This window comes from Salarias fasciatus (genome assembly GCF_902148845.1).
Source record: "Salarias fasciatus chromosome 23 unlocalized genomic scaffold, fSalaFa1.1 super_scaffold_20, whole genome shotgun sequence".
Classification (NCBI taxonomy): Eukaryota; Metazoa; Chordata; class Actinopteri; order Blenniiformes; family Blenniidae; genus Salarias; species Salarias fasciatus.
The window spans coordinates 13,176,831-13,200,193 of record NW_021941230.1 but is presented as its reverse complement, the minus strand read 5'-3'; the positions used below and the strand labels follow the sequence as shown (position 1 = coordinate 13,200,193).

The 23,363-nt window shown below is 47.6% G+C and overlaps 3 protein-coding genes across 5 annotated transcripts in view; 1 reads left to right on the top strand and 2 right to left on the bottom strand.

Annotated features, from left to right (window-relative positions):
• Positions 1 to 147: 147 nt before the first annotated feature.
• Positions 148 to 3,376, bottom strand: poglut1 (protein O-glucosyltransferase 1). The gene is made up of 11 exons (XM_030086276.1): positions 3,296 to 3,376; positions 2,874 to 2,964; positions 2,609 to 2,752; positions 2,391 to 2,526; positions 2,173 to 2,294; positions 2,013 to 2,072; positions 1,772 to 1,871; positions 1,572 to 1,630; positions 1,272 to 1,439; positions 1,132 to 1,188; positions 148 to 1,059 (listed from the first exon to the last, which is right to left on the bottom strand). The coding sequence occupies exons 1-11, from the start codon at positions 3,351 to 3,353 to the stop codon at positions 903 to 905; spliced, it is 1,152 nt and encodes a 383-aa protein (XP_029942136.1). The 5' UTR covers positions 3,354 to 3,376; the 3' UTR covers positions 148 to 902.
• A 1,002-nt stretch (positions 3,377 to 4,378) lies between these two features.
• LOC115383646 (calsequestrin-2-like) lies at positions 4,379 to 7,733 on the top strand. The gene is made up of 11 exons (XM_030085779.1): positions 4,379 to 4,621; positions 5,436 to 5,520; positions 5,614 to 5,714; positions 5,912 to 6,020; positions 6,519 to 6,592; positions 6,711 to 6,841; positions 6,918 to 6,963; positions 7,040 to 7,094; positions 7,163 to 7,263; positions 7,350 to 7,424; positions 7,506 to 7,733. Exons 1-11 carry the CDS (start codon positions 4,379 to 4,381, stop codon positions 7,731 to 7,733), a joined length of 1,248 nt encoding a protein of 415 aa, XP_029941639.1.
• A 2,252-nt stretch (positions 7,734 to 9,985) lies between these two features.
• The window catches only part of LOC115384118 (vang-like protein 1), a 31,336-nt gene continuing 17,958 nt past the window's right edge, over positions 9,986 to 23,363 (bottom strand). For 2 of the 3 annotated variants that reach the window (XM_030086445.1, XM_030086447.1), the window contains 6 exons: positions 19,010 to 19,441; positions 18,507 to 18,682; positions 14,151 to 14,311; positions 12,259 to 12,421; positions 11,916 to 12,150; positions 9,986 to 11,839 (listed from right to left, as the gene is read on the bottom strand). In XM_030086445.1, coding sequence (XP_029942305.1) covers positions 11,579 to 11,839; positions 11,916 to 12,150; positions 12,259 to 12,421; positions 14,151 to 14,311; positions 18,507 to 18,682; positions 19,010 to 19,441 — 1,428 coding nt within the window. In that variant the 3' untranslated portion in view covers positions 9,986 to 11,578. The remainder of the gene's footprint in view (positions 11,840 to 11,915; positions 12,151 to 12,258; positions 12,422 to 14,150; positions 14,312 to 18,506; positions 18,683 to 19,009; positions 19,442 to 23,363) is intronic. The other variant, XM_030086446.1, reaches the window with a different exon arrangement.

Sequence of the window (23,363 nt, the reverse complement as noted above, 5' to 3'; positions counted from 1 at the left end):
GTGCCTCCACTCAGCGCCCCCAGCGGCTGGAGGGTGAACTGCAGGTCAGCCGCAGATGGACTGGTTTAGTTTTAATTCAATGGAAAATATCTTTTCTAATTTGTTGTGGTGCTTATATATGACAGCTCCAGAAAGCATGTGCACAGAATATTCGAATTTATTCTTCATCTTTTGATACCTCCCGCAAAATTTTATTCAGATAAAAACGAAAACGCACAAGAGTGTGACCAACTGTACAAGTCTTGGTCTTGAAACATGATCAAATCTGCATAAAAATGGACCAGTCTATAGCAGCAGTGCAGAAGTAAAAAAATGTACATAAATCAACATCGGTGACAATTCACCAGTTATCAATAAGACATGACTACAAAAACACATTTAACAGGATTCTGCACCAGGAACACCACCTAATATTACAGAGACGTGTTTCTACATTCAGAGACATTATTGCTTGGAGTTGGCACTTTGTGGAGAAGGAACATATTAAAAAGCCACTGAATCACTGAAGACTTTTCGTTGTGATACGAGGACGTTTTCTGCTGCAGTTCCAGCAGTCGTCCAATAGAGGGCAGTGGAGCAGAGCATATGACTAGATTCACTGGAGCAATCTGGTTTCCTTGGTCAGTGCAATTTTCAAAGAGATTCAGATAAACAAACACCAGATGTCCACACGACGCCTGCATTATGTTATGAAAGAAATATCTTTCAGGAGAACAGACTGAGTTGCTGCACTCTCAGCTACTGCGGCACAACAAGGACGAATTCTATCTGGAGCGTACCGTCAATATTCAATTCAATTCAGCTTTATGATTTATGTAGCGTCAGCTAGAAGACAGTCATTTCCAGGCGAGCACAGAGTCACATAACAGTGAAACATTGTGAGGAAGAAAGAAAAGTGTGTGTCAGAGTTCTGTTTTGCTAAATTTGTGCACAATCTGGCCGTAGCTGCTTCTTCTTTTAGGCTTGTAGGTGAGAAGCTGGCTGAACTGTTTCAGGAGATTCTCCCAGTAGCATGTGACGTCCTCCATTCGCAGGTGGTTGAGGATGAACTCTTGACCCCTTGTAAACAGTAGAAGACAGGGGCGTTAGGACAGTGAAAACAAAACTGGGACTTTTTACAAAATCACTCACCTCTTGGCGATTTCTTGAGCAATGGCGTCATTATCTTTGACAAACTGCAGGAGCTCCCTTTGGAGACAGAACATGTGATGAATGGCTGATAATTGGTTATTTCTGGGCTGTGATGAGGTGACACACACACACACACACACCTGACATTGGAGAGATCCTGTTTCACTGGGATGTAGTGGACCCAGGGCCTGAGCTGAGGGTAAAAAAACTCCTGCCACTCGTCGCCGACGTGAAACACCAGAGAGCCGCAGAGGAAGAGGTGCTTGAATCGAAAACTTGCCGCCACACCTCGAAAGTTGAATAAATACCTGCAGGGAGAAAAGAGTGAGGAAGAAATGAGCTCTCCCCGATTAAATAATTACAGTTTAATGACACATGCACCAAGAAAATATGACAGTTCATTCATATTCTCTTTATTTCCCCCTCAAAATGCAGCTTACTTGTATTTGCAGTGATCAACCAGAGGGATTTCTTTGGCTGGAGGTCTCCCAAGTGTATCCTAAAACAGAAAGAACGGTTGTAACGAATGCGTAATGATCTGTGTGTGTGTGTGTGTCAGATGTACATGTTGAGTGTCATCCCTGCAAAAATGGACTCAACAGTGTTTATTGAACAGTGATGCACTTTCACTGCAACTGACTTTTTCAGACTTCCAGGCTTGGTTCTTGGTGTACTCGGCATCGACCAGCTCCGGAGCGTCCCGGGACAGGAGAACGAGGGGGTCCCGCTCAGCACTGGTCCTGTAAATGACAGCGATTACAAACCACCTCAGCTGGTTACAAGTTGAAAATAACAGTTTTTAAGGAAGAATCTATGAACACAGACCGACTTTGGAAGGCCGTAATTATAATTACAACTACAAAAAAACAAATAAAACTAACCTTGAGCCTCTGAAGAATCCTCTGGACTCTTTTTTCTTCCAAGGCCACTGAGCTGCAGACCTAACAGCACAGATGCTCATCATATTCTGGATTTAGCTCCATTTGCCTGTATAACCATCCGAAGCTTAACAACAACCAGTCATCAATAACCAAATCTCACTTTTTCAGGTCGTCCCTCATCAGATCCCATCTTCCCAACCCGGTGGGGTAAATGGGCCACACAGCAGGTCCACCCTCCCAAAACGTCCACGCAGGATACATGATGTCCTGGTAATCTGATGTCTACTCGAATCAAACAAACATAAAAGGAAAAAAAACTGTTCAATAAAAACACCTCTGTAGGATTATGGAGTGTTCACAGACATGTTTGACACTCACCTTACTAAAAGAGAAGACGGGCAGGGTCGGCTGCACCCAGTGAGGGACTTGTGGGTAATCCCTCACGTTTGCCACCATCTCCAGGTCAGGGAGTCTGTCGATCACCTCCAGGATGAAATGTTCCACCCCGCTGCATCTAAACACAGCCAGCAGATTCACACAAAGCCTGAAAACACACTCAATGACAACAAACGCCGCGGTGTGCTTCCCCTCCTCACCGAGCTGGGAACATGCAGTTGTGCTCTCGGTACAGCTTGTGTCCAATGACCTGGTAGTGAGTGCCAACTCCTCTCTGGACTGTAGCTGCCATGACAGCCTCAGAAATCCCTCCACGGAAAGGATGCAGGTCTTGTTTGAGGACACTGCGACAGAAACCACAGCTTGTTCTGTCATGCCTCTCTCGCTTCATGAAATCACACTTTGACCCACTCAGGAGTGTGAAGATTCAGGGGAGGATGTGAGCACGAAGCTGGAGAGACTCACCTTGCATGGCAGCTGCAGTTGGCAGGGCTGCAGGTTGTGTATCCTTTCACAGCATCCGAGATGTTTTCTTTAATTTTCTTCCACTGTTTTCCTGCAGCAGCACAGTAAAAACACTAAACACCAAGCTCTCTTCAACAGTGATCACGTTAAACTTCAGTCACTCTCTGGTTACCAGCCCTGTTGGAAGACTTAGTGACCAAACACCCCTATCCATACACATATTGGTTTATTCGGTGATTGTCAGCTAAACGTTTCCCTCCAGTTAAAATCTTTGAGTTAGCATTGTAGCTAATTTGCCTCAGATGAATGAATCCTCCTCTAAAAGTTGTCTGGAGGAGCAGCAGGCAAAATAAAGGCAATAAAACCTCCCGGCTCGGTTTAGGCTATCCTCCAGACACTGGTTTCATACAAAACTGCTTTACCTGAGACTTCAGTCTGAACAAAAACAAACAAAAGCGTCCACAGCCACAGGCGCTCCATTTGTCTCTCGATCTTCTAGTCTGGTCTGAGCAGCTCTGCGCTCCGCTGCTTCTGTCTGCTACTACGGTAATGCGCACAACGACATTCATTGAAAGGATCTGAATACCGTAACTCTTCAAATAGAGGTCCGGCGTGCAAATGCAAATTAAGAAATGGCAGAATTGCTTTTATATGGTGTTTTTTTTTATAGATTTTTTAAAATCTCTCATGCATCTCAGAGATAATTTCTTTATGTTTTAACCGAATCAGAGCATTTGTACTGACTAATATCAATACTATAGGTGCACCACCTCTGATTCATGAAACTGCATCTCCCTATGTAGAGAGAATAGACTAGAAATACTGTATTGACCCCACAAGGAAAGTCTTTGCAGTGTCGCTCCACACAGAATAAAACAAAGTTAAAATATCAATACAACAGAATTAAATAGGCAGTATTACATATGAATTCATCTACGTTGACTAGTATAAGCATAAAAGTATAAAATTAACAGAAGGACAGCAAAAATACTATTTACAAAAGGAGTTATATAGTCTTACTGCCACAGTAAGGAACTCCTGTGGCACTACTGCACCTGGGTGGTTAGAGTCTGTTGTTGGAGGTACATTATGATATCAATGACTGAATCCAAACTAAACTAATCAAACTTCATCAATAACCCTTGTGGATATTCATACTTTTTCCCATTAGGTCCATTCCTGGGGGTCAAGGGTCATGCTGCTGATCTGTACACTGTGTGACCAAACCTGTGAACCTCAGATCTCAAGTCCACGTTCTCAGCCTGATGTGCTTGAGGAGAGATGATCCGATAGTCCTTTAAATGTGTGACGAGTTTTTCAGTCAGGATGAGAAAAAGGAGGAGGAAGGAGATCCTCCAGAGATCTGAGCAGCGTCAGTGACGGAGAGAGGAGGAGACAGCAGACAGGTGGAGAAGCAGAGGACAGAGTGGAAACAGTGGGGGGAGTATTAAAAAGACTCCTTCATTCATCCAGTCAGTGGATATCAGCGCCGCAGTCGAAGCATCATGTATCGGATGTGGCTGTCTCTGCTGTCCGGCCTCTGCCTTCGCCTGGTTTTCCTCTGTGCCGCCGAGGAAGGACTCGAGTTCCCCAATTTTGACGGGAAAGACAGGGTGCTGGACATAAACGAGCGGAACTTCAAGAAGGCCCTGAAGAGGTACGACCTGCTGTGCCTCTTCTACCACGAGCCCATGCCTGCCAGCAAGGGCCTGCAGAAGAGGTTCCAGATGACCGAGCTGGTGCTGGAGGTGAGGCGGGGGAGCGAGACGCGGGGGGTAACAATGCATGTATGCATTATTATTATGTTAAACCACGGTTTAAATGTAAGAATGGACATCTGGAGTCAAACCTGCATCTGGAACTGTTCAGATGAGAGAAACTGCTGAGAATCCCAACTGCCTGAGAGGTGAGAGCCTCCTCAGGACCTCATGAACAGATGTGAAGTAAAGCTTGACTTCGAAGCAGTCTTCACTCTTTACCTTTACATTCTGCTTCTGCCGTCTGTATTTGAGCTGCTCTCTGTCAACACGTCTCTTCATTACCAAGCTGACTGAGCTGAGGGCCTTGGTGGGGTCTTGTAGTTGGAGCCGAGCTGTGAGTCAGGCCCGCTCGCCTTTCAGCTCCACTAAGGATAACATGTTTGGAGAAGTGGAGATTAGAGGATTCGCTGTCTGAAGATGTCCTGAATGAAACATGACACAAGCAAGACTAAAACAAAAATACACCTAAAAAAGGCTAGACATAACAAATCCAGTCACATTCTTATTTCTCCTCAATGAGAACAGCAGGAGACAGAAGGGCACATCCACTTATTTCTCGTTCACAGCCAGATAGTGAAGAGTTTTGGGAACAAGCTATATTTAACAGAGTGGCCTAGAATTAATCCCAGGATACTTGTGAACCACATAATGGGATTAAGTGAGTACTGACAGGTGAATCAAACCGTGACGGGACGACGGCTCGTCTTCAGCTTAAGGTGAAGCAGACAGTCGACTCTAAAAGGAGAAAAACATGTCTTCCAACCAGAGGAAGAAAAAAAAAAAGCTTTGTTTTCACTCGCAGCTCACTGCTCAAGTCCTGGAGAACAAAGACATCGGGTTTGGGATGGTGGACACACACAAGGACTACAAAGTCGCCAAAAAACTTGGTATGACTCCGGCAATATGTCTGTTCTGCAAAAATCCTGCCATGAAAACCCGTCAGCAGTCATTTATGACAATAATGTTTATCCTCCATGCAGGTCTGGAGGAGGTGGGCAGCCTGTACGTCTTCAAGGACGACCGAGTCATCGAGTTTGACGGCGAGCTCTCGGCAGACACGCTGGTGGAGTTCCTGCTGGATGTGAGGACAAAGAAACCCTCCAGCAATCAACAGCTCCGGCCTCATTAAAAGACTTGCAAATTATGTAATTTACAGAAACACAAGACGAGGCAGGAAAGCTCTCAGAAACCACAGACTCATATTTTATCACCAACACCAGGAAAAGTCTTTCCTCTAATTTGCTTTCAGATATTTTTGTGCCACGTTTGCCTCCCCAGGTGCTGGAGGACCCAGTGGAGATGATCAACAACGCCATGGAGCTGCGGGCCTTCGAGAGGATGGAGGAGGACATTCGTCTGATCGGCTACTTCAGAGGAGAGGATTCACGTTAGTTTCTCGTGGCGGTGTCCAGATGCGAACGCGATCCGGGGGCCTAATGGAGGCTCATCATCATGAAGCCTAACTGGCTGTTAGAGGGGAAACCTGATTCCAGACCGTGGCACTTTAACTCGGTCTCTCGAGAGCCTTTAAATAGCTTCCAGCTCTCCGTCTAATAGGTCAAACTGCAATTATAGCTCCTCTTGAAAAAGAGAGCAAGAGAGAGAGAGAGAGAGAGAGAGAGAGAGAGAGAGAGAGAGAGAGAGAGAGAGAGAGAGAGAGAGAGAGAGGCAGACAAGATGCTATCTGGTGAGATAAGTCAGCGGCGGCACAGTTTTTCATCACGGAGCCTGTTTGTGTCCAGAGGTAGTTTGGTCCTTGGCGTGACCTTGGCAGCAGAGCCAGGAGCTGAATGTTACAAGCGTAGAAAAGTGCATTAAGGGAGCTAGAGGGGGAATCTCTGCTCCTGAGATGTGACTTCAGCCTGATGTGTCTCTGCTCCCGCAGATTTCAAAGCTTTTCAGGAGGCTTCAGAGCGCTTCCAACCTTACATCAAGTTTTTCGCCACATTTGATAAATCAGTAAGTACTGGTGTCTCAGTGAGAGAATTTACATTTATTTTAGTTTAATAAGACATCCTGAGGAAAAGCTTCAGATTTCTGCTTCGATGAGAAACAGAAGCCCGACTTGTTTCTTCAGACCGCCAAGCACCTCTCCCTGAAGATAAACGAGGTGAACTTCTACGAGCCGTTCATGGAGGAGCCGGCCATCCTGCCCGGCAGGCCTCTGTCCGAGATGGACATCGTGGAATTTGTGACGCAGCACAGAAGGTCGGTTTAGTTTCATCTCCAGCGTCACCGAGTCTTTTCTTTACCACCGACTGATTCAAGACTTTGCTCCACGCAGGGCCACTCTGAGGAAGCTGCGAGCGGAGAACATGTTCGAGACGTGGGTGAGTGGACGCAGATGGACGCATCAATCAGAAAGTCCCTTTCCAGCAGCGCTCATGTTTGCCCTTCCTTCTCCAGGAGGATGATATGGACGGCATCCACATTGTGGCCTTTGCTGAGGAGGAGGATCCAGGTATTTTTACTTTTTGGTCTGACTTCACTCTGAGGGAAGCTGAGGAACGTCTCTTTTCTTTTCCATAGATGGCTATGAGTTTTTGGAGATCCTGAAGGACGTAGCCAGAGACAACACCAACAACCCAGAGCTCAGCATCGTCTGGATCGACCCCGACGACTTCCCTCTGGTCCCTGAACATCATCGCTCACATTTGTATCTGAAACTGTATTTGAGGAGGGAACGTCTCTGAAGTGATCTGCTGTGTCCTTCCAGCTCACCACTTACTGGGAGAAGACCTTCAAGCTGGACCTGTTCAGACCTCAGATCGGCGTGGTCAACGTCACGGACGTACGAGACCCTCGCGGTTTCCACAGATATCCCCGGTGAGTCGACGCTCGCCTGACCTCCGCGGTGCTTTGGTGTTTCCAGGCCGACAGCGTCTGGCTGGACATGTCCAACGACGAGGACCTGCCCACTGCCGAGGAGCTGGAGGACTGGATCGAGGACGTCCTGTCAGGGAGGGTCAACACCGAGGACGACGACGAGTTTGCAGACGACCGGGAAAGTCCTGAACGCTACATGGTGGACGACAGCGAGGAAAGTCACGACCGAGATGAGGAGGAGGAGGATGATGGCATGAGGGACTATCAACTTTAAGTTACTATTCAGAACGTAGACGAGTTTTCTAGTTCAAGAAAAGCAACATTAGAATCCATGTTTCAGAACGAGCTATTTTCACTTAATCAGTTGTTCATGTAGAAGCACTCTTAGTGACAATACCTGAAAAGGTTCATGCTTAAAATGCTTTTAGCAGAAATGTTCACCAGTCCATGAAGTGTCATGAACACCGACTTATCCACCTTGTCAATAAAATCCCAGAAACACAACATGCATGTTTTAAAGTGAGAGCTCTCGTCCTCATTAACAAAGACCCGACGCTCCAGATGATGGCTTTGTCTCTTCCCCGTCAGTGAGCCACCTCACCTTGAATTATTCAAACGCCGGTGAATTATTCATACCTGTTATGCCTTCTAATGGGAGCCGAGACCCGGACACTGAGGATTAGTCCCGAGACGGACTCCCGGCAGGCTGCACCAGGCTCGGACGCAGCGCTGCCGAAGCTGTGACACCGGACATGAATTAATAATATCAGGCCATGCAAGAATCATTAGGTGACGCGGCGTGTCAACAGGATGTTTGTATCATGGCGTGGACCTTACACTTAATCTGAGCCCCACGTGAGAGCTGAAAACATCAGCTGTGTGTGAATTTCAACGTGGCCCGAGGCAGTGGAAAGACATGTGTCTCATGAGGAAAAAGAGCAGGCGGTGTCGCGGTGGAAGGGGGTGCGATGTCCCCACACACACTGCGGTGAGAGTGTGCGACATGACTAAGAGGAGGGCAGGACGCATCACACACTCACACACTCTGTCTGATGTGGAACAGCACAGAGAAGAGAAGAGACAAGGCTAAGATATATTAATGCGGAGAAAACCTGAAAAGGGATTTCCTCTCCAGCCTCCATCTTCATGTAATCAAGTCATTACATGAGTAATAGAGAGGGAGGAATGAAGGGAAGAAAACATTCCATTTAGATGCAAATGTTCCTCATTTTTCTCTGCTTCCATCCTCCGTCCTGGTCCGGCTGTGGAGGAGGAGGAGGAGGAGGAGGAGGAGGTATTAAGTGGAGGACAGATGAGTTCCGACAGGCGGTCTCCAGCCCCCGGGCTCTCAGAGGGATGAGGTTGTTGGTTTTCAGCACCGGACAGCGACACTGACATTCATTTACCCACGAGGCGCGCGCACGCACGCGCCACCCTGACAGGCTGACGGCGAGCCAATTACCGAGGAGCAACTTGACAACACAAAGACGTCCAGATAAGGCCCCAAAAAAAAGCCGATACTCTGCCCGGGGTGTCACGGCCGGGGCAGCACGCCTAATGTGGGACGACAGGGGAGAGAGTGGGGGTCCTGGAAGAGCTGGAGTGGAAAAACAAGAGGGAGGTGACTAAAAAAGAACCAAAAATCAAAGAGTTCAGGTGGCAAATCAGCAGGGCCAAATCAGCTGTGTGAATATATTCCAAAAACATGTTATATCTGCATATCTCCGTGGATTCTGACAATTATTCATGCTATGTAATTGACTTATAACGACGGCATGTATCAGCAAGTTTGACATCTGCCAGAAATCCAACTTCACACATCCAAACGCCCACAAACAAGCAGCAGATCAACATGCACTGAAGTCAGAAGAGGTCTGACTTTGAGGCTTAACTCATCAAGTTAAAAGATGAAATGCATCGATTCTCACAAATCACAGTCAGTTAAGGCTGGAATTTGCCTCAAACTGTGGCAAAAAAAAAAAGGGAGCCAATGAAGATAACATACTCAAAATATTACACAAAAGGCACAACTGTAACAAGAAAAGCCTCACATTGTGTGTTGGAAATGTTCATAAAAATGTTTTATTTCACTTTTTGTTTTTAAACAAACGCTGATGTGCTGTAACTGAGACAGGGTTTACATTGTGAGCTCACGTAGTCGTTGTAAAGCTGTCCATCAGGAAGGAAGCCCTGGCTGAGGACTGTAACCTGGCTGCAACAGCGTGACAGATGGCTGGGGGGCTTCGGGTGGTCTTAAAAGGCTGACCATGTGAACTGGAATGGCATACAAACACACACACACACACACACACACACACACACACACACATCCACACATGCGTGTTCACATAAATAGATACAGTGTAAAAACAGGAGGCACAGCCACATCAGGATGACACGAAGTTCATCGTCAGTAGGTAACAAAATGTGACCAGTAAAGGTGTTTCTTTTGATATTTAAAAGATATAAGCTGTTAGTGCATTAGACAGAAAACGGCACGTGTTTGCATTATTTCAAGGCTTCACTTTTTCTTTTCTTTTCTTTTTACAGTGAAGTATTTTTGAAAATTGTAATATTTTTCAACCGAGACATGACCAGGTTTCACCACCAGAGGGCAGCAGAGAACAACCCTGCTCACAGGCCCAGGTAACAGTGGAAAATGAGAGGTTTCCTCACATGCACGAGCTCAGTGACTCTCTTTTGACACTTTGGTAAGTTCACAGGAACTTAGGTATCATTTTAGCTTCATTTCGCTGTTTTTTTTTTTTTTTAGTTTTTGTGTGTTTTTTTGGCTTTATAACATTTGCTGACTCATCAGGTGAAACAAATAAAGAAAAATCTCTTCTCAGCCTTCCGCGAAGCGCCTGACCCCGAGGGATTTGCATGTTTGTCAGACAACAGAGGTGAGAAGAGGCAGTAAAAAGAAAACCAGACGGTCCAGTTCGAAAGAAAGGAGGTCCCACCCTGCAGCTCACTCTGCAGTACTGCAGTCACACTGGAAACAGTCATGCTTTGCATTGATAAATCTGGTCCAATGTCCATTTTCAAAGTCCACTTTTGTGGAATATTCTCTTCAATCTGACACAATTCTGCCAGTGGAGGGAATTTGTGCATTTCACTAAACCATCGGAGTTAAATTGGAAATAAATTCACGAACTGAGTGCACGTGTAGTGAAAATGGACATTAAACTCACTTTTTTATGATGTAACCCCAAGTTTCTGTGAAGGAATCAGTAGTATCTTTCATTTGTGCTGCTCTGCCTCCATCAAGCAGATACAAAAAGGCTCTGAGAAGAGGCCTGTGTCTCCTCTTCAACTGGAGTGGAAAGCTTTCTGCACCAAAACGTCGTCGATCGGCCCACTTCAGCACTCAGGAGAGCCGCTGCTCGCCATTGGCTGGACGGGATGCTAAAATACAAATCACGTTCATCTGGAGCTCTGATTTTGATATTTTCACTTTGTTCTTTTGATTTATAATCATGAATGTGCTTTTCATGCCAGATTCGATCGAGCCTGTTCATTTTCGTCTCATTTAAATCGGATTTTCAGCAGGAAAAAAAGTCTCAATTTGTTTGAAAGCCTAAAAGCAACCGAATACGTCGACATGTAGCAGATGAGACAGCGTGAAGAACAGTTTCCATCATCGACAGGAACCTGCGAGTCACGCCGTCAGTCCTCAGCGGTTTGTCTGTCCGTTTGAATCCCAGAGTCAGACGCCTCGGATCGCTCCTTGTTCCCGTTGTGCTTGGCTCGAGCATCTCGGATGGAACGAGTGATTGTGTTGACACAACATGATACACACACACACACCCACATACACATACATACAACCACACACACACACACACACACACACGTTCAAGTCCGAGGTGTCCTGCAGGCAAAATCCTGCAGCAAGTCTTCTTTTTATCCAAATCAAACAATATAAAATCAATATATTCAAACGTGTGAGATATATATATATAGATTCATATATAATATATATATAAAAAAAAATCCAAAAACGTAAAAAAAAAACCCCAAAAAAACTGCAAAATCAAAATAAAAAAATTTGAGAGCAACGCAACAGGGTGAGGAATTAAAAAAAAAAAAAAAAAAAAAGCCAAAACGATTGGAGTTCTACACGGAGGTTTCGGACTGTAGCCGCAGGACAAACTTGTGTGACTTGGGATCGATGTACTCCTCCGACATCTGGATGTACGGGATCTTCTTGGTCGTCACCACCAGGCTGAAGTCCGCACATTTCAGCAGGAAGACGGCGCCGTCCTTCAGGCCGCTGGTGACCGCCGCCTCGCTGACCAGCGTCCACTGGCGGGACAGCCAGTGGTCCCTGCCGTACTGCAGGGTGGGCCCCGGGCTCAGGTAGCTCTCCAGGAAGGCCTGAGGGGATCAGGATCGGCGACACGTGAAACTCTGCGCCAGCAGACGAGCGGCGTGCGCGAGGTTGAGACCTGACCTTGGGAGTCATGTTGTTGGTGATGCAGAAGGCCAGGTGCTGCTGGATGCTCTCCATGCTGTGGCAGTGCTGCTGCTTGGTGGTCCTCAGGTACTTCTGCAGGGCCCGGGCCATGGAGGGGAAGATGGCCTGCGCCGCCTCCCGGGAGTCCATCACGTCCCCCGGGGACTTCTTCTGCTCTTCGTCCTGCAGGCGCTTGATGTGGGTGAAAGCCTCCTCGACTGCCACCACCAGGCTGGGAGGAAGCAGCAGCAACAGTTTAAACTCCCACATAAAAATAACCCATCATAATGTTTTTCCATCAAGATCAGTTTCTCTGTTTCGCGGTTTGTGCTTCACCCACCGAGCTCTGCGTTTCCGGACGCGCCTCTCGTGCTCCGCCTCTTCGTAGTACAGCTCGTTGTGGCTGGTGTCCCTGCGGCGAGCGGCGGCGGCGATCATGGCTCTGGACTGCGAGTGCGCCAGCCCCGCTGCTCCTGCGGTGGCGGCGGCGTTGTTCCCAGGACCTGTCGAGGCAACGACACGAAACGTGAAGCGCTCGCTCACTGAACGCCAACCAGGGAGGAGAGAGAAATCCGTGGTGACGACACAAAGTGCAACAAGAGGGAAAGAGCGGCGGCGGAGGATCAAAGCTGCACGACAACCCTCGTCCATTCGGTTTTATCATCTCAGTCATTACAGGAAGTGTCACGACTGTTGTGATCCTTTAAATAAATGTAAAACACAGATCTGGATATTCAAACACTGCCTGTGCCTCCAGGAGACGAGGGCGTCCAATTAAATGAAGCGTCTCCAGAACCTTCAGAAGTTGTGTGGGACCGGGAGCGGCGGCTGATGTTAATGCAGGTTAAAATAAGGCGGAGGCGCTGAATTATTAAAGTGGGACGGGGAGCGAGCGTCAACAGAATAATTCATGGACGCAGTGTGGAGAGATTCTAACCAACCGGTCCTGAGACGGCGTGATGGGAGCAGAACGCCACCCTGAACGTCATGGGGAAGTCACCTTCAGATGACTTTTTTAACATTGTCAGTCAAATAAACACGATTTGATTTCAAACATAGTAAAAGTGTTTCGCTTTTTGTTTTGTTTTTTTTGTCGATTTGAGGAAACAAAACACCAACTCGTGCGTCATGCTTCATAAAAATCACCAGCAGCCGTGTGGATGCAAGCGGGGCTTCGCTACTCTTTAATCAAGGAAGCATTACTGTTTGTCCCCGAGTCGGAATTAGCCCCCCTAATGTCTGAGCGGCGGCAGCGAGGAAGACGAAGCGGAGAGCTGAAAGCAGAGGCTGCAGATCAGACGGGGAGTCCCCGAGCAGCTGCTGAAGGAAAATGAAGGAGGAAGAGACTCGGGAGAGACATGTCGGCGTAATAGCTATTGATTTATCCAACGTCTGCCGCTCACGGTCGAGAGGAGGCAAAAGAAAGCAGGAAGACAAACAGCAGCAGGACAAAAAAAGAAAAGAAAAAAAAAGAGGAGGGAGTGAAGTTAATGCACCTGAAGTGAAGTCTGAGCACTCTTCATTTAATGCAGGGACTGAGGACAGCCTGAAAACTTTTTAACAACCTGCAGCATGCACAGAGTGAGTCCGAGGTGGGGGAGTGGAACCGCAGCACTAATGAAGTGAGCACAGCAGTGTGTGTGTGAGTGTGTGTGTGAGGGTGCTTCAGCCGGTCGTCACGCTGCGGTTACTTACTGTCCAACAGGTAGGCTTTGAGTTTAGCTCGGAACAAGTCTTAAGGGGTTAGTGTGAGGAGACACAGGAGAGCAGAGGAGAGTCAACGAGGGAAAATAAAACCTCACTCCTGCTGAAGAGCCGGTCGCCAGATGAACTCATATCAAGTGAACGCGCTTATATTATGAAATCTCAAAATCTTGATGATGTTTTCACTGATTTATGAATCTCATAGGTGAAAATAAGCCCTCAGAAATAATAAATCCTGTCGGTGTCAGACAGAAACTCGGCCTTGTGGCGCTCATTGTTGATAAAAGCATCTGCTCCGAGTCGTCGGGGCCAAACATCAGACGGGAGCTAATGAGATTAAACTGACATTCAGATTCTGACAAAAGGAGAAAAGAAACGCATCCAATTAAAGCAACAACAAATCATGCTGCTGAAGCTCCACCAGGTCCCTGATCAAACCGAAACAGAAATAGATGTTGTTATATTCCACCACACAACAAGACTCAGGTAAAAGCAGGAGGAAGAGGCAACAAAGAGCATCCCACTCACCCTCAGCCGGGGCTGCTGGGAACTCACCATCCACGTTGTAGACCTTGAGGCCGGCCAGGTGCTTGGCGGCACGGGACTTGGAGGCGGAGAGCAGCGCCGGGTTGTGGACCGGGAAGTCGCAGTAGTAGTGCTCGATGATGGCCAGAGCTGCTCGCTGGATACTGGAGGTGGAGGGGAGAGAGGATCTGAGTCTGAGCTGGACTCAAGGTGAAATCTGAGTCGCTTCATGAAAGCTCCAAACTCAGAGAGAGAGAGAGAAACATTAGCCACGGGTCCTTTTCCACTCGTGAAGGAAATCCCTGCAGTGACTCCAACCCTTCCTGCTGCAGACAAAGGAACAGCGAGAGGGCAGCAGCAGAAACAGGAATTCGCTGGAAGACTTTTTTTTTCTTTTTTTTTTTTTGCCTTTCTTTGAAAACTTTCTTGTAGTGAAAAGAATCCTTCCAGCAGACCGTAAAACCTGAAAGAGAGGGGAAGTGATAGGATCTGCTGGAGGAAGCTAAACTAACAGTAATACTTTGATTACTGCCTGAAAGTCGGGAAAAATCACCGACAGAACGGAATATTCAGAAACCCAGACATGCTGCTGGAAACACACGGCATTAACCACACGTTCAGAGCTCCTTCATGGCAAAAGACGGTAAAAAATGCTTCATGAAAGAAAAGTGAGATGTGGGAAGAAGACGAGGAATATTTATATTTAGAGTAAACTGTTGCGTAAAATAAATCAGAAATAAAAGTGAGCAGCTTCAGAGAGAGAGAACAACATATGACATTACTTATCCCAATCAGATCACACAGGAATCTAAAAGTGGATGATTTGGTGAAACAGACAGTTCACAGAAACACTAAATGCCAGAAGAATGATCTTCGGTTAACTTATTTAATGCAATGTGAAATAATGTTTTTGCTCCACTGCTGTGAATAACTGACCATCTGCCATTTGTTTCTCCCTGAAATCTGAATTTTCTTCGTTCTCCAAGGTTTGTTGTGACTACAGACGATCATCATGAAGAATATTTTATGTTTTCTGGGTTTCCTGAGGTGTTTTCCCCACTCGATGGCTACTTTGCCCTTTGCTTTCGCTAAATGAAGCGATAGAGCCCGACGTGAGTCTGAAGTGAACCCACAGCGTCTTCCTCCAGCACGGCGGTGGGCCGACATGCTGCTTCTTGTCTTTCATAACTTGACACAATTAAACACAAGTCGGCTGTTCGCCGCATCGACCATAAATCAGCGGCTGATGGTGAATTTACTGCCGCCGAGTTCCTTCAAGTGAGACGGTCTTCCTCCTCTTACAAACACACCTTTACATATTTCAGAGTGCCACACCTTTAAACCTTTAACACTGGAAATTATACATACAATTGAGTTCAATCCAGCCTTTTAGGAGGCCTTAACTTCGCCGTCTTCAAGTGAGTGTCGAGGTGAGAGACTCTGGACTGAAACAGGACTTTGACAGTGTGAGGCTTCAGTTGAGCTTCACTCCACGACCAGCTGTTCTCTAATGACACAGCTTTACTGTTTGACGCCCACCTGTTGTTCCACGCCGAGCACTAACTCAATACACCGAAACATGCGCTTCTTATTATCCCAGAAGGAGACCGGCAGTCCCAGGCCCCCCACCCCCACGCCAGACTCGTCCTGACTGCAGGTTTGACCTGAAGACAGTCCAACCCTTCAGATTCCAAATAATTCATTATCGTATCTGACACTGACGGCGCTACATGACGAGGGTTTGGATGCATATTAAAAAAGCAGATCGATTGAAAAATGGACGATGAATGCAGAGTTCACCTTTAAGCCAGAGCATGTTTTAGTCTCATACGATCTGATTAAAACTGGAAAAGCGGAGACCGGAGGCAGAGCTGGTTTCCGCTAACAGGAGTGTGATAAGACAGACACACACACACACACAGAGACACACTCACGCTCAGCACACACAGCCGCTACAGACTGGAGCATTGTTCAGTGGTGGCCGGGCTGCTGAGTCAGTCCCGGCCTCTTCCCAGCGCCGATCAATTATTAAGCAGAGCAAACATGACAGGGAAGCATCGGAGGCGAGCCGCCGCTCGGGAGGAATGTAAACTCAGAGCAGGAAAAGGAGAACAAACAGAGAACTCAGAGCTGGACTCTCTGCAGACCAATCCAGACACGCTGCACCTCTGGCCTGGCTTTTTACATCAATGTGCACAAACAACACTTTGTTCCACGCACACAGCGATATTTGAGAAAAATCCTTCACAGTTCAGGCATGAACCGTCTAACAACGGGACAAACGAGGCCTCGGACCGGCATGAGCAGACAGAGACAAGCCGCCGGGGCCCCCAGGGGCCCGGCCGGGGTCAGCAATATGATAAGACTGAGGAGCCATGCCAGAAAACAGGAATGTGAGCAGCAGCCGCCGCCGCCTGGTAATGGGAGAGATAAATGAGCGACTGGCTGAGGAAACGCAACACACACTTCTGCTGCACTACATGTTGACACACACACGCACATGCAGTCTGTGTGCGTGAAGCTGACCAGATGCTGCACGGAAGTCTGCAGGGAGCCTTAATTAGCTGTGTGTTTCCAGTCACAGACGGACAACAGAGCGAGGCCGGGCCCGCTGCCGGCCGGCCGGCAGGGACGAACGGCGGCGCTTACAAAGGACAACAGCCCCAAGGCAGCCTGCACACACACCAGCCTCACACACACACACACACAAACACAACTTTTCCCTTAAACTGGGCTCAAATCACGCTTGTTAGCATCAGTTTTGAATAGAAGACAGTAAAATAAAGTAATTGCTTTGCAGTGGTGGACGAGGCTTCCAGTCACCTGACCGATCAAATGAGGACAGACGAGACAGCGGCGCTCCTCTGAAGACGTGCCGACTGAAAAGAAAAGGCGAACTGCGACACGCAGGACTTCAGCTGCAGCCACTCGCGTGCAGCTCGCCGCTGATTTAAATTCAGCGTTACAAACAGAGCAGCGGCCGCCACACCTTAGGACCACAAGAGATTTTTTTCAGCTGTTTTTTTTTTTTTTTTTTTTTTTTTGCATTCCTCAGGTTCAGCTTCAGATTTTTCAGTGGTTTTAGGACGAATTTAGCTTGGAGATAAAAGTACGTTTAAAAAAAGAGTCTGTAGTTCAACAACAGATTATCATAGTTTTACAGATAAAACAGCATTTTTACCACTTGAGTCGATTGAAATACATGTACTTTGAAAGCAATAGATATTTTCATGAGCTTGTAAGAAAAACAAAGTCCTCTGTCTTAGAAAAATCAACTCCAACATATTTCAAAACGGGGTTCAACATGCTCCAGACAGTGTGTGAGGAATCAGGAAAAAATTTCTCGGGAGGAAAAAAGGAAGACATTTATTAACAGTTTGAGGCTAATTTTGTCCAGTTTTCATAAAAGTTAAACTGTTTCAGTGGATCCAAGCTAAACAACATAAACAAGCAGTGGCTCAGCAGTTCCACACGACTTGAGCAGAAGTGAATTATTCTTTTAATCCGAACGGAGGGCAGACCTGCAGCCAGTCAAACCTGCGGCGAGTGATATAAAGTCGGTCATATCAGAGCACGTTACACCTGTGCCATCCATAAATCCATCAGGTTTCGTGAGTCACCCATGAGCACTTGCGTCTGCGGCCGTTGCGCCTTCGAACCAGACGGCAACAGGAGAGTCCGGCTCTTTGGCTAAAAATGGGAGGTTTCTCCTCAGAGAAGATAAGGTCATAAAAACCCTGCTTTGGTGGAGTCTGGGATATTTTTTACTTCAAACACGCACACACACACGCACACACGCCTTCCCTTTCTTCTATTCCCACATACATTTTATGATCCTTCAACACCTCCCTCACATTAACTATTAATTCCTCCTTCTCTATTCTCTCTTCGGCTCCCTGCTGTAGCTTTCAGTCTCCTGGGCCCCTCCTCTGTACTCCGCCCTCCGTCTGCAGCTTTATTTCTCAGGAGTTCCCCCTCTGAAGTCTTACCCACCCTCTCCTTTTTTTCTCCTGGCACCAATTTCTCTTCCCATCAGCCACTTGGTGTCTGTGTGCCTTTCGCCGCCGTCTTCCTCCGGGCTCGTCCCTCGTTTTCCCAATTTTCCCGTCACACTCACTCCTGTACAAATTCCTTCCTCTCGTCTCGCCAGCGTAACCAGTCACTTCCCTCTTGGTTTCCCATCCTTCTCACTCGAGGTGTCCTAGATTCAGTCTTTCTCCTTCATCTCACCCACTCGCTCTTCTGTTTTCCCTCCTATTCATCCCACCACGTCCTCACATCACCCCCCCCCGTCACTCCAGTGAGCACAGCTCAGCCTGTAGCTCCTTCCAGGTGGGTTGTTAAAAGGAGGCCTCTCACCTGAGCTGTCCCAGGTTGTAGTGCCTCGTCTCGCCGTCCGTCGAGCGCGTGACGCACAGCGAGAAGGACGGCTGCAGCTGGCGGAGCTCCAGCAGCACGATGGCCAGGTAGTGGATGAAGAGCAGCGCGTCCACCAGCGACACGGCGTACTGCACGATGCCCTGATAGTTCTCGTCCTGCAACCGGTTTGAGAGGGCAATTTGTTATCACAGAAGTACGCGGCGAACACGTGCAATCACAAGCGGAGAATATGTATAAAGTGGTCCTGCAGGGGTAAAACATGCAGGACTTGATGTGGAGCACATGAATATTTAGATATACATTTCAAAGGACTGTAAGGGGTTTTAAATTATGACTCACAACAAACACACAGCGCTGGGAAAATCAAATACGATTTTTTTTTTTCTTTTGCATTAAAAATTCAAGCGGCTGCACGTGACAGCTCTCGTACTACTGCCACTACAACTCGCATTTTGAGCGCAGCGATCACAGCTGTAGGTCACCTGTGGATCCAGGATCCGCACGCCGTAGAACAGCCAGTAGGAGATGACGAAGAGCAGCACCAGCACGGCCAGCAGGGCCCGGAAAACAAAGACCCGCGGGAGTCCCGCTCGCGCCGGCCTGAAGAAGAGCGCCCAGACCGCCAGCAGCAGGATGAGCAGTTTGAAGGCCACGGAGATGAAGAGGCCCTCGCACGCCGTCCCGCACCGCTGCAGCTTCTGGGGCCACAGGAGGTGGGGCAGCACCAGGAAGGCCAGCGGCGTGAGGAACACCAGGAGGCCCAGGATCACGGCCAGCGCGCGGGCCAGGTAGCGGCGGCAGTCCAGCCCCACGCTGTCCTCCAGGTCCTTGGTGATGCGGACGATGTCTTCCTGGGAGAGGCTGTGCTCCGACGTGCCAGTGACGGCCGTCGTGGTCTCCCCCCAGTTATCATCCTGAGAAAACAAGGAGGCAACAGAAGAGGGTTTTCAAACAAGAAACTAGACGAAAATGTTATGTTGCCTGTTTTCCTGTATTGAATGACTTTTGTTTTCCCCTCCTCAAGCAACACCGCATACATAAAAGAGGTTCTTTCCAAGCACGTGAGAAAGAAAGAAGCAAAAGCAAACAGAGCGAGCTGCCAAGTGGGCTACGCGCTGACGTCTGGGTCCGACTGTATCCGCAGATAATGAAGGTCAGCGGTGTCGCGGCAGAGCTGTTAGAACAACAACGATAAGTACTCTTTACACGGCAGTCATAACAAGCCGCCGCGGCCCAGAGGGCGGCCCGGCCAGCAGAAATAAATAAAGAAAACAACTAAATAATGACCTGTCATCAGCTGCATTGATTCAGGGGAAAACTGAGCATACGTTCACCGAAATGCAACGTGATGGATAAGACTCAGTGAGGGGCTGAGCGGCGCGTGCATTACGAGGACTTTAGAAAGAGGGGCTGGGAGGTGCAGCCACGGAGAGGATCCCGCTGGCCTCGGGGTTAAGACAGCACGCAGGCAGCAAAACAACGGGAGCACCAATGAATGTGCTCCGGTCGTCTCTGAAATGAGGAAGGAGCTGCCGTGCACTCGCTGATGATTCTGCTTTACACTCATCTCAGTGACAGAAAGAAAATAACAGAAAAGAAGTAGTTGAAACTTCAGTGCGAGGAAGCACGAGCTTTTCTCCACAAGGAAATATCATCCTGTGACCTTGCCCATTGGTCACAGCCGGATTTATGAGCTTGTGGAAGTGCAAGAAAGTCTTCCAGGTGAAATAAGAAATGGTGTTGTGTGAATGATGTGAAAGATATCTTAAAGTATGTCACTTTTGTGTTAGTATAAGTCTGAAAAAATCTCAAATTGAGGTTGTTATTATCAAAGTCATTATCAATCTTTGAAATTTTTACCAATCAATGTAACATCTTGAAGCCCTCTGAGGCAACTGTTGTTGTGATACTGGGCTATACAAAAATAAATTGACTGATTGATTGAAAAGGACACAAGGTTAATTTGATACTTGGCTTCATTTTTATCCTAGAAAATACATAAATCCACATCGAAATGACACACAGATTAAATTAATAAACTGATCAACAGTGATTTGCTTCATACAGACTGAGAGGAGGCGGTTTAAAGCTGAAGGCCGGCTGGTAACGCAGGTCAGCACCTCCAGGGATCATCTGATTAACCAGATGATCCACATTTTAGAGAGAATTTACAGCAGAGACAGTAAAGAAGGTCTTCTTTCAGGTCATCGGGACGTCGTGGTGCCATTACAGACACAGGCTCGTCCTTTGTTCACAGACACAGTTGGACCTTTGTTGAGTCCGAACAACATAAAGCCAACACTGAATGAAGGACACACAGTCCTCTCTCCAAGCGACAGTTTGAGATGGACAAGTTGACCTACAAATATGGAAATCTCTCACGGAGCACCTCTCACGTTGATGCTCTGTATTTTAGGGTTTGCTCATGTTCTTCATGCGCTTTGCGACCGCCGCAGGTTCTCTTCAGCGCTCAGATGAGCTGCGATCTGTGGCTTCACCACGAGACGCGAATAAATCCTTCCTGCTGCCACTTTTCCTATTTGCAGAAGTACAATCATTCACAGGAGACGACATGTTAACTGCTGACTTGTTGGTATGACTTTTCACAGCCGGCTTCTTTGATGAGGTCCAGCAAACCACCAGCGGTCTCGGGTTCGGTCGGCCTTTTGACCCGCCGGCATTGCCGTAAATAACCTGTGTCACTCTGTGGGAGAGCAGAGCGCGGACACTGACCAGTAACACTAAAACCAGGTGGAGGAATGCTTGACCGGGGTTCAAGGAGTCACAGAGCGAACATTAGCACGGAGTGGTGGGTTTTTACTGTTTTATGACAGAAAATAAATTTGGAACAGACAGATCTGAGGAAATTCTCTTCAAAGCAGTGACCACGAATGTCACTTTCTGTCAGTTCAACTGCAGTAATCCATAAACGACTGCAACCAAAGGTATGAGTGGATTAACTGCGGAGCTGCAGAGCGTCTTTAATGCAGCACACAGGCAGACCGACATAAATAAACATGTTTCGGTTTGGTCAATGGAGTGGAGGCTGTTTGAGGCGCGGCGGTGAAAGGCACTTCATTAATAATGAGAGAGGTGGACTGAGAAGCCCTCAGCCTCTCCACGGAGACTTACGCAACAGGCTCTTTATTCCCGAGCAATTATCCCCGACGGAGAACCGCAGCGAGCCAAACTCATTATTTTCTCTTTGTATTAGCGGAGATAAGTCGAGCGCAGAAGGCGAGCCGCACGCCGAGGCAACATGGGAGATTCAAAAAAACATCCAGGGGCGGCCGCCGCCACCGCCGCCGTTTCTCATGCCGACTCACTCAGGGAGCTGTCGAACACGTGGTGTGGAGAAAGCACAGTGACGTTCTCACAGACAGGCTCAGGTTCGACCACTGACAGGGACGCACGTGCACGATGGAGCGCATGTGCGTGTGTGAGAGGAAATCAATACGTATTAGGTGTAAGAAAGAGTGTCTCTTTGACCGCAGCACACCTCGACAGCACCCACGGGAGACATGAATCACGGCCCGCCGTGCCTCGTGGCCAGGATGCACTCATCAACTCATCGCTCTGCGGCGCCGTCTCAGCGCCCTGAATCACTCGCGCCGCGCGGTGACTTCATCCGCAGCATTATCGCCCTGCCGCGCGCCGTCATCCAACTCCCCGGCAGAACACGGCTTCCAGATGTGACTGCTTTAAAGACTCTGAGTAACCGATTCCTCAGCTGCTGGATGAAGTGGGAAAAAAAAGAATTGGTTAAAATTTTACTGCTCAAGAAAATACAAAGTCTAAAAGAATGAATAAGATTTGACTGCAAAAAGATGATAAGCAACAAGAAAAACGATTAAAAATGACAACAAATAGATATGAATAACTTTATATATCAATCCTTAAACAACCACAGAACACAAAATAATCTAAAAGAAACACAAGAAAGCCAAAAAAGAACCTCAAAAAGAAGAAACACAAACAAGACAAACCATATTTACCACAAAGGGAAGCTGTGAAGTTGGGCAACCAATTCAATCTGACCCTGAGGACAGTACCTGGGCTCTGCCTTTGCCAGAGCGAGTAAAAATAAACAGTAGTGACCCACATTTCCTCCCGGGATCAGCCAATCACTACAGGCTGATCTGGTTCAGTACCAGCAGCCTCGCAGGAGGCCCGGTGCCATTCATCACATGAAAGTAGGTGAAAGAGGGAGGAGGGAGGAGTGGAGGCAACAAAGAGAGGGAGAGAGAGAGAGAGAGAGAGAGAGAGAGAGAGAGGGAGAGGGGTGTTCACTACAAGACAGCCAATTAAAGAAAGGAAGAGGGATCGATCTGGAGAGGCAGAGAAAGTAAAGACGGGAGTCAAAAGCCAGATGTGATTACTGCACAGAGGAGACAACGTGTGAAATTCTCCTGCTGACGTCCTGAAGTCACACAAACCCGTCAAGTCGACACAAACACAAACCAATCAAGTCCGCGCTTGCTAAGTATCTTCCCCTCCTCTGCTCCACTGCAAAGAGCAGAACTGGAGGCTTCATCCACTTAATCTGCAACAATAGCTCAAAGCCCTGAAGCACCGAGCCTCCACCTGTAAAATACCCCTCAGTCCGGGGCAGCTTCACAATAGCAGAGCCAAAATGAGCAACTCTGGGGATGAAGAACTCTTTGAAGGATAATGCAGTGATCCTCTGCATCACCAGAATGGAACCTGCAAAGCTTCAGGAGGAGGCTTCTCTAAAAGATGCATTTCAGGAAAAACTCAGATGGTTTAAGGCCCCAGGAAACATTTCAAGTTAATCACAAATATACATTAAGAGGTGAAGGATTTTGGTTTAATGTG

Bases quoted from the DNA above. Each gene is read 5' to 3' on its own strand.
- LOC115383646 (XM_030085779.1), top strand. From the start codon at position 4,379: ATGTATCGGATGTGGCTGTCTCTGCTGTCCGGCCTCTGCCTTCGCCTG. The intron at 4,622-5,435 runs GTGAGGCGGGGG...TTTCACTCGCAG, and splicing joins TGACCGAGCTGGTGCTGGAG to CTCACTGCTCAAGTCCTGGA. The intron at 7,264-7,349 runs GTCCCTGAACAT...GTGTCCTTCCAG, and splicing joins ACCCCGACGACTTCCCTCTG to CTCACCACTTACTGGGAGAA.
- poglut1 (XM_030086276.1), bottom strand. From the start codon at position 3,353: ATGGAGCGCCTGTGGCTGTGGACGCTTTTGTTTGTTTTTGTTCAGACT. The intron at 2,965-3,295 runs GTAAAGCAGTTT...GTGCTGCTGCAG, and splicing joins TGTTCAGACTGAAGTCTCAG to GAAAACAGTGGAAGAAAATT. The intron at 1,872-2,012 runs GTTAGTTTTATT...TGTCATTTACAG, and splicing joins GGATTCTTCAGAGGCTCAAG to GACCAGTGCTGAGCGGGACC.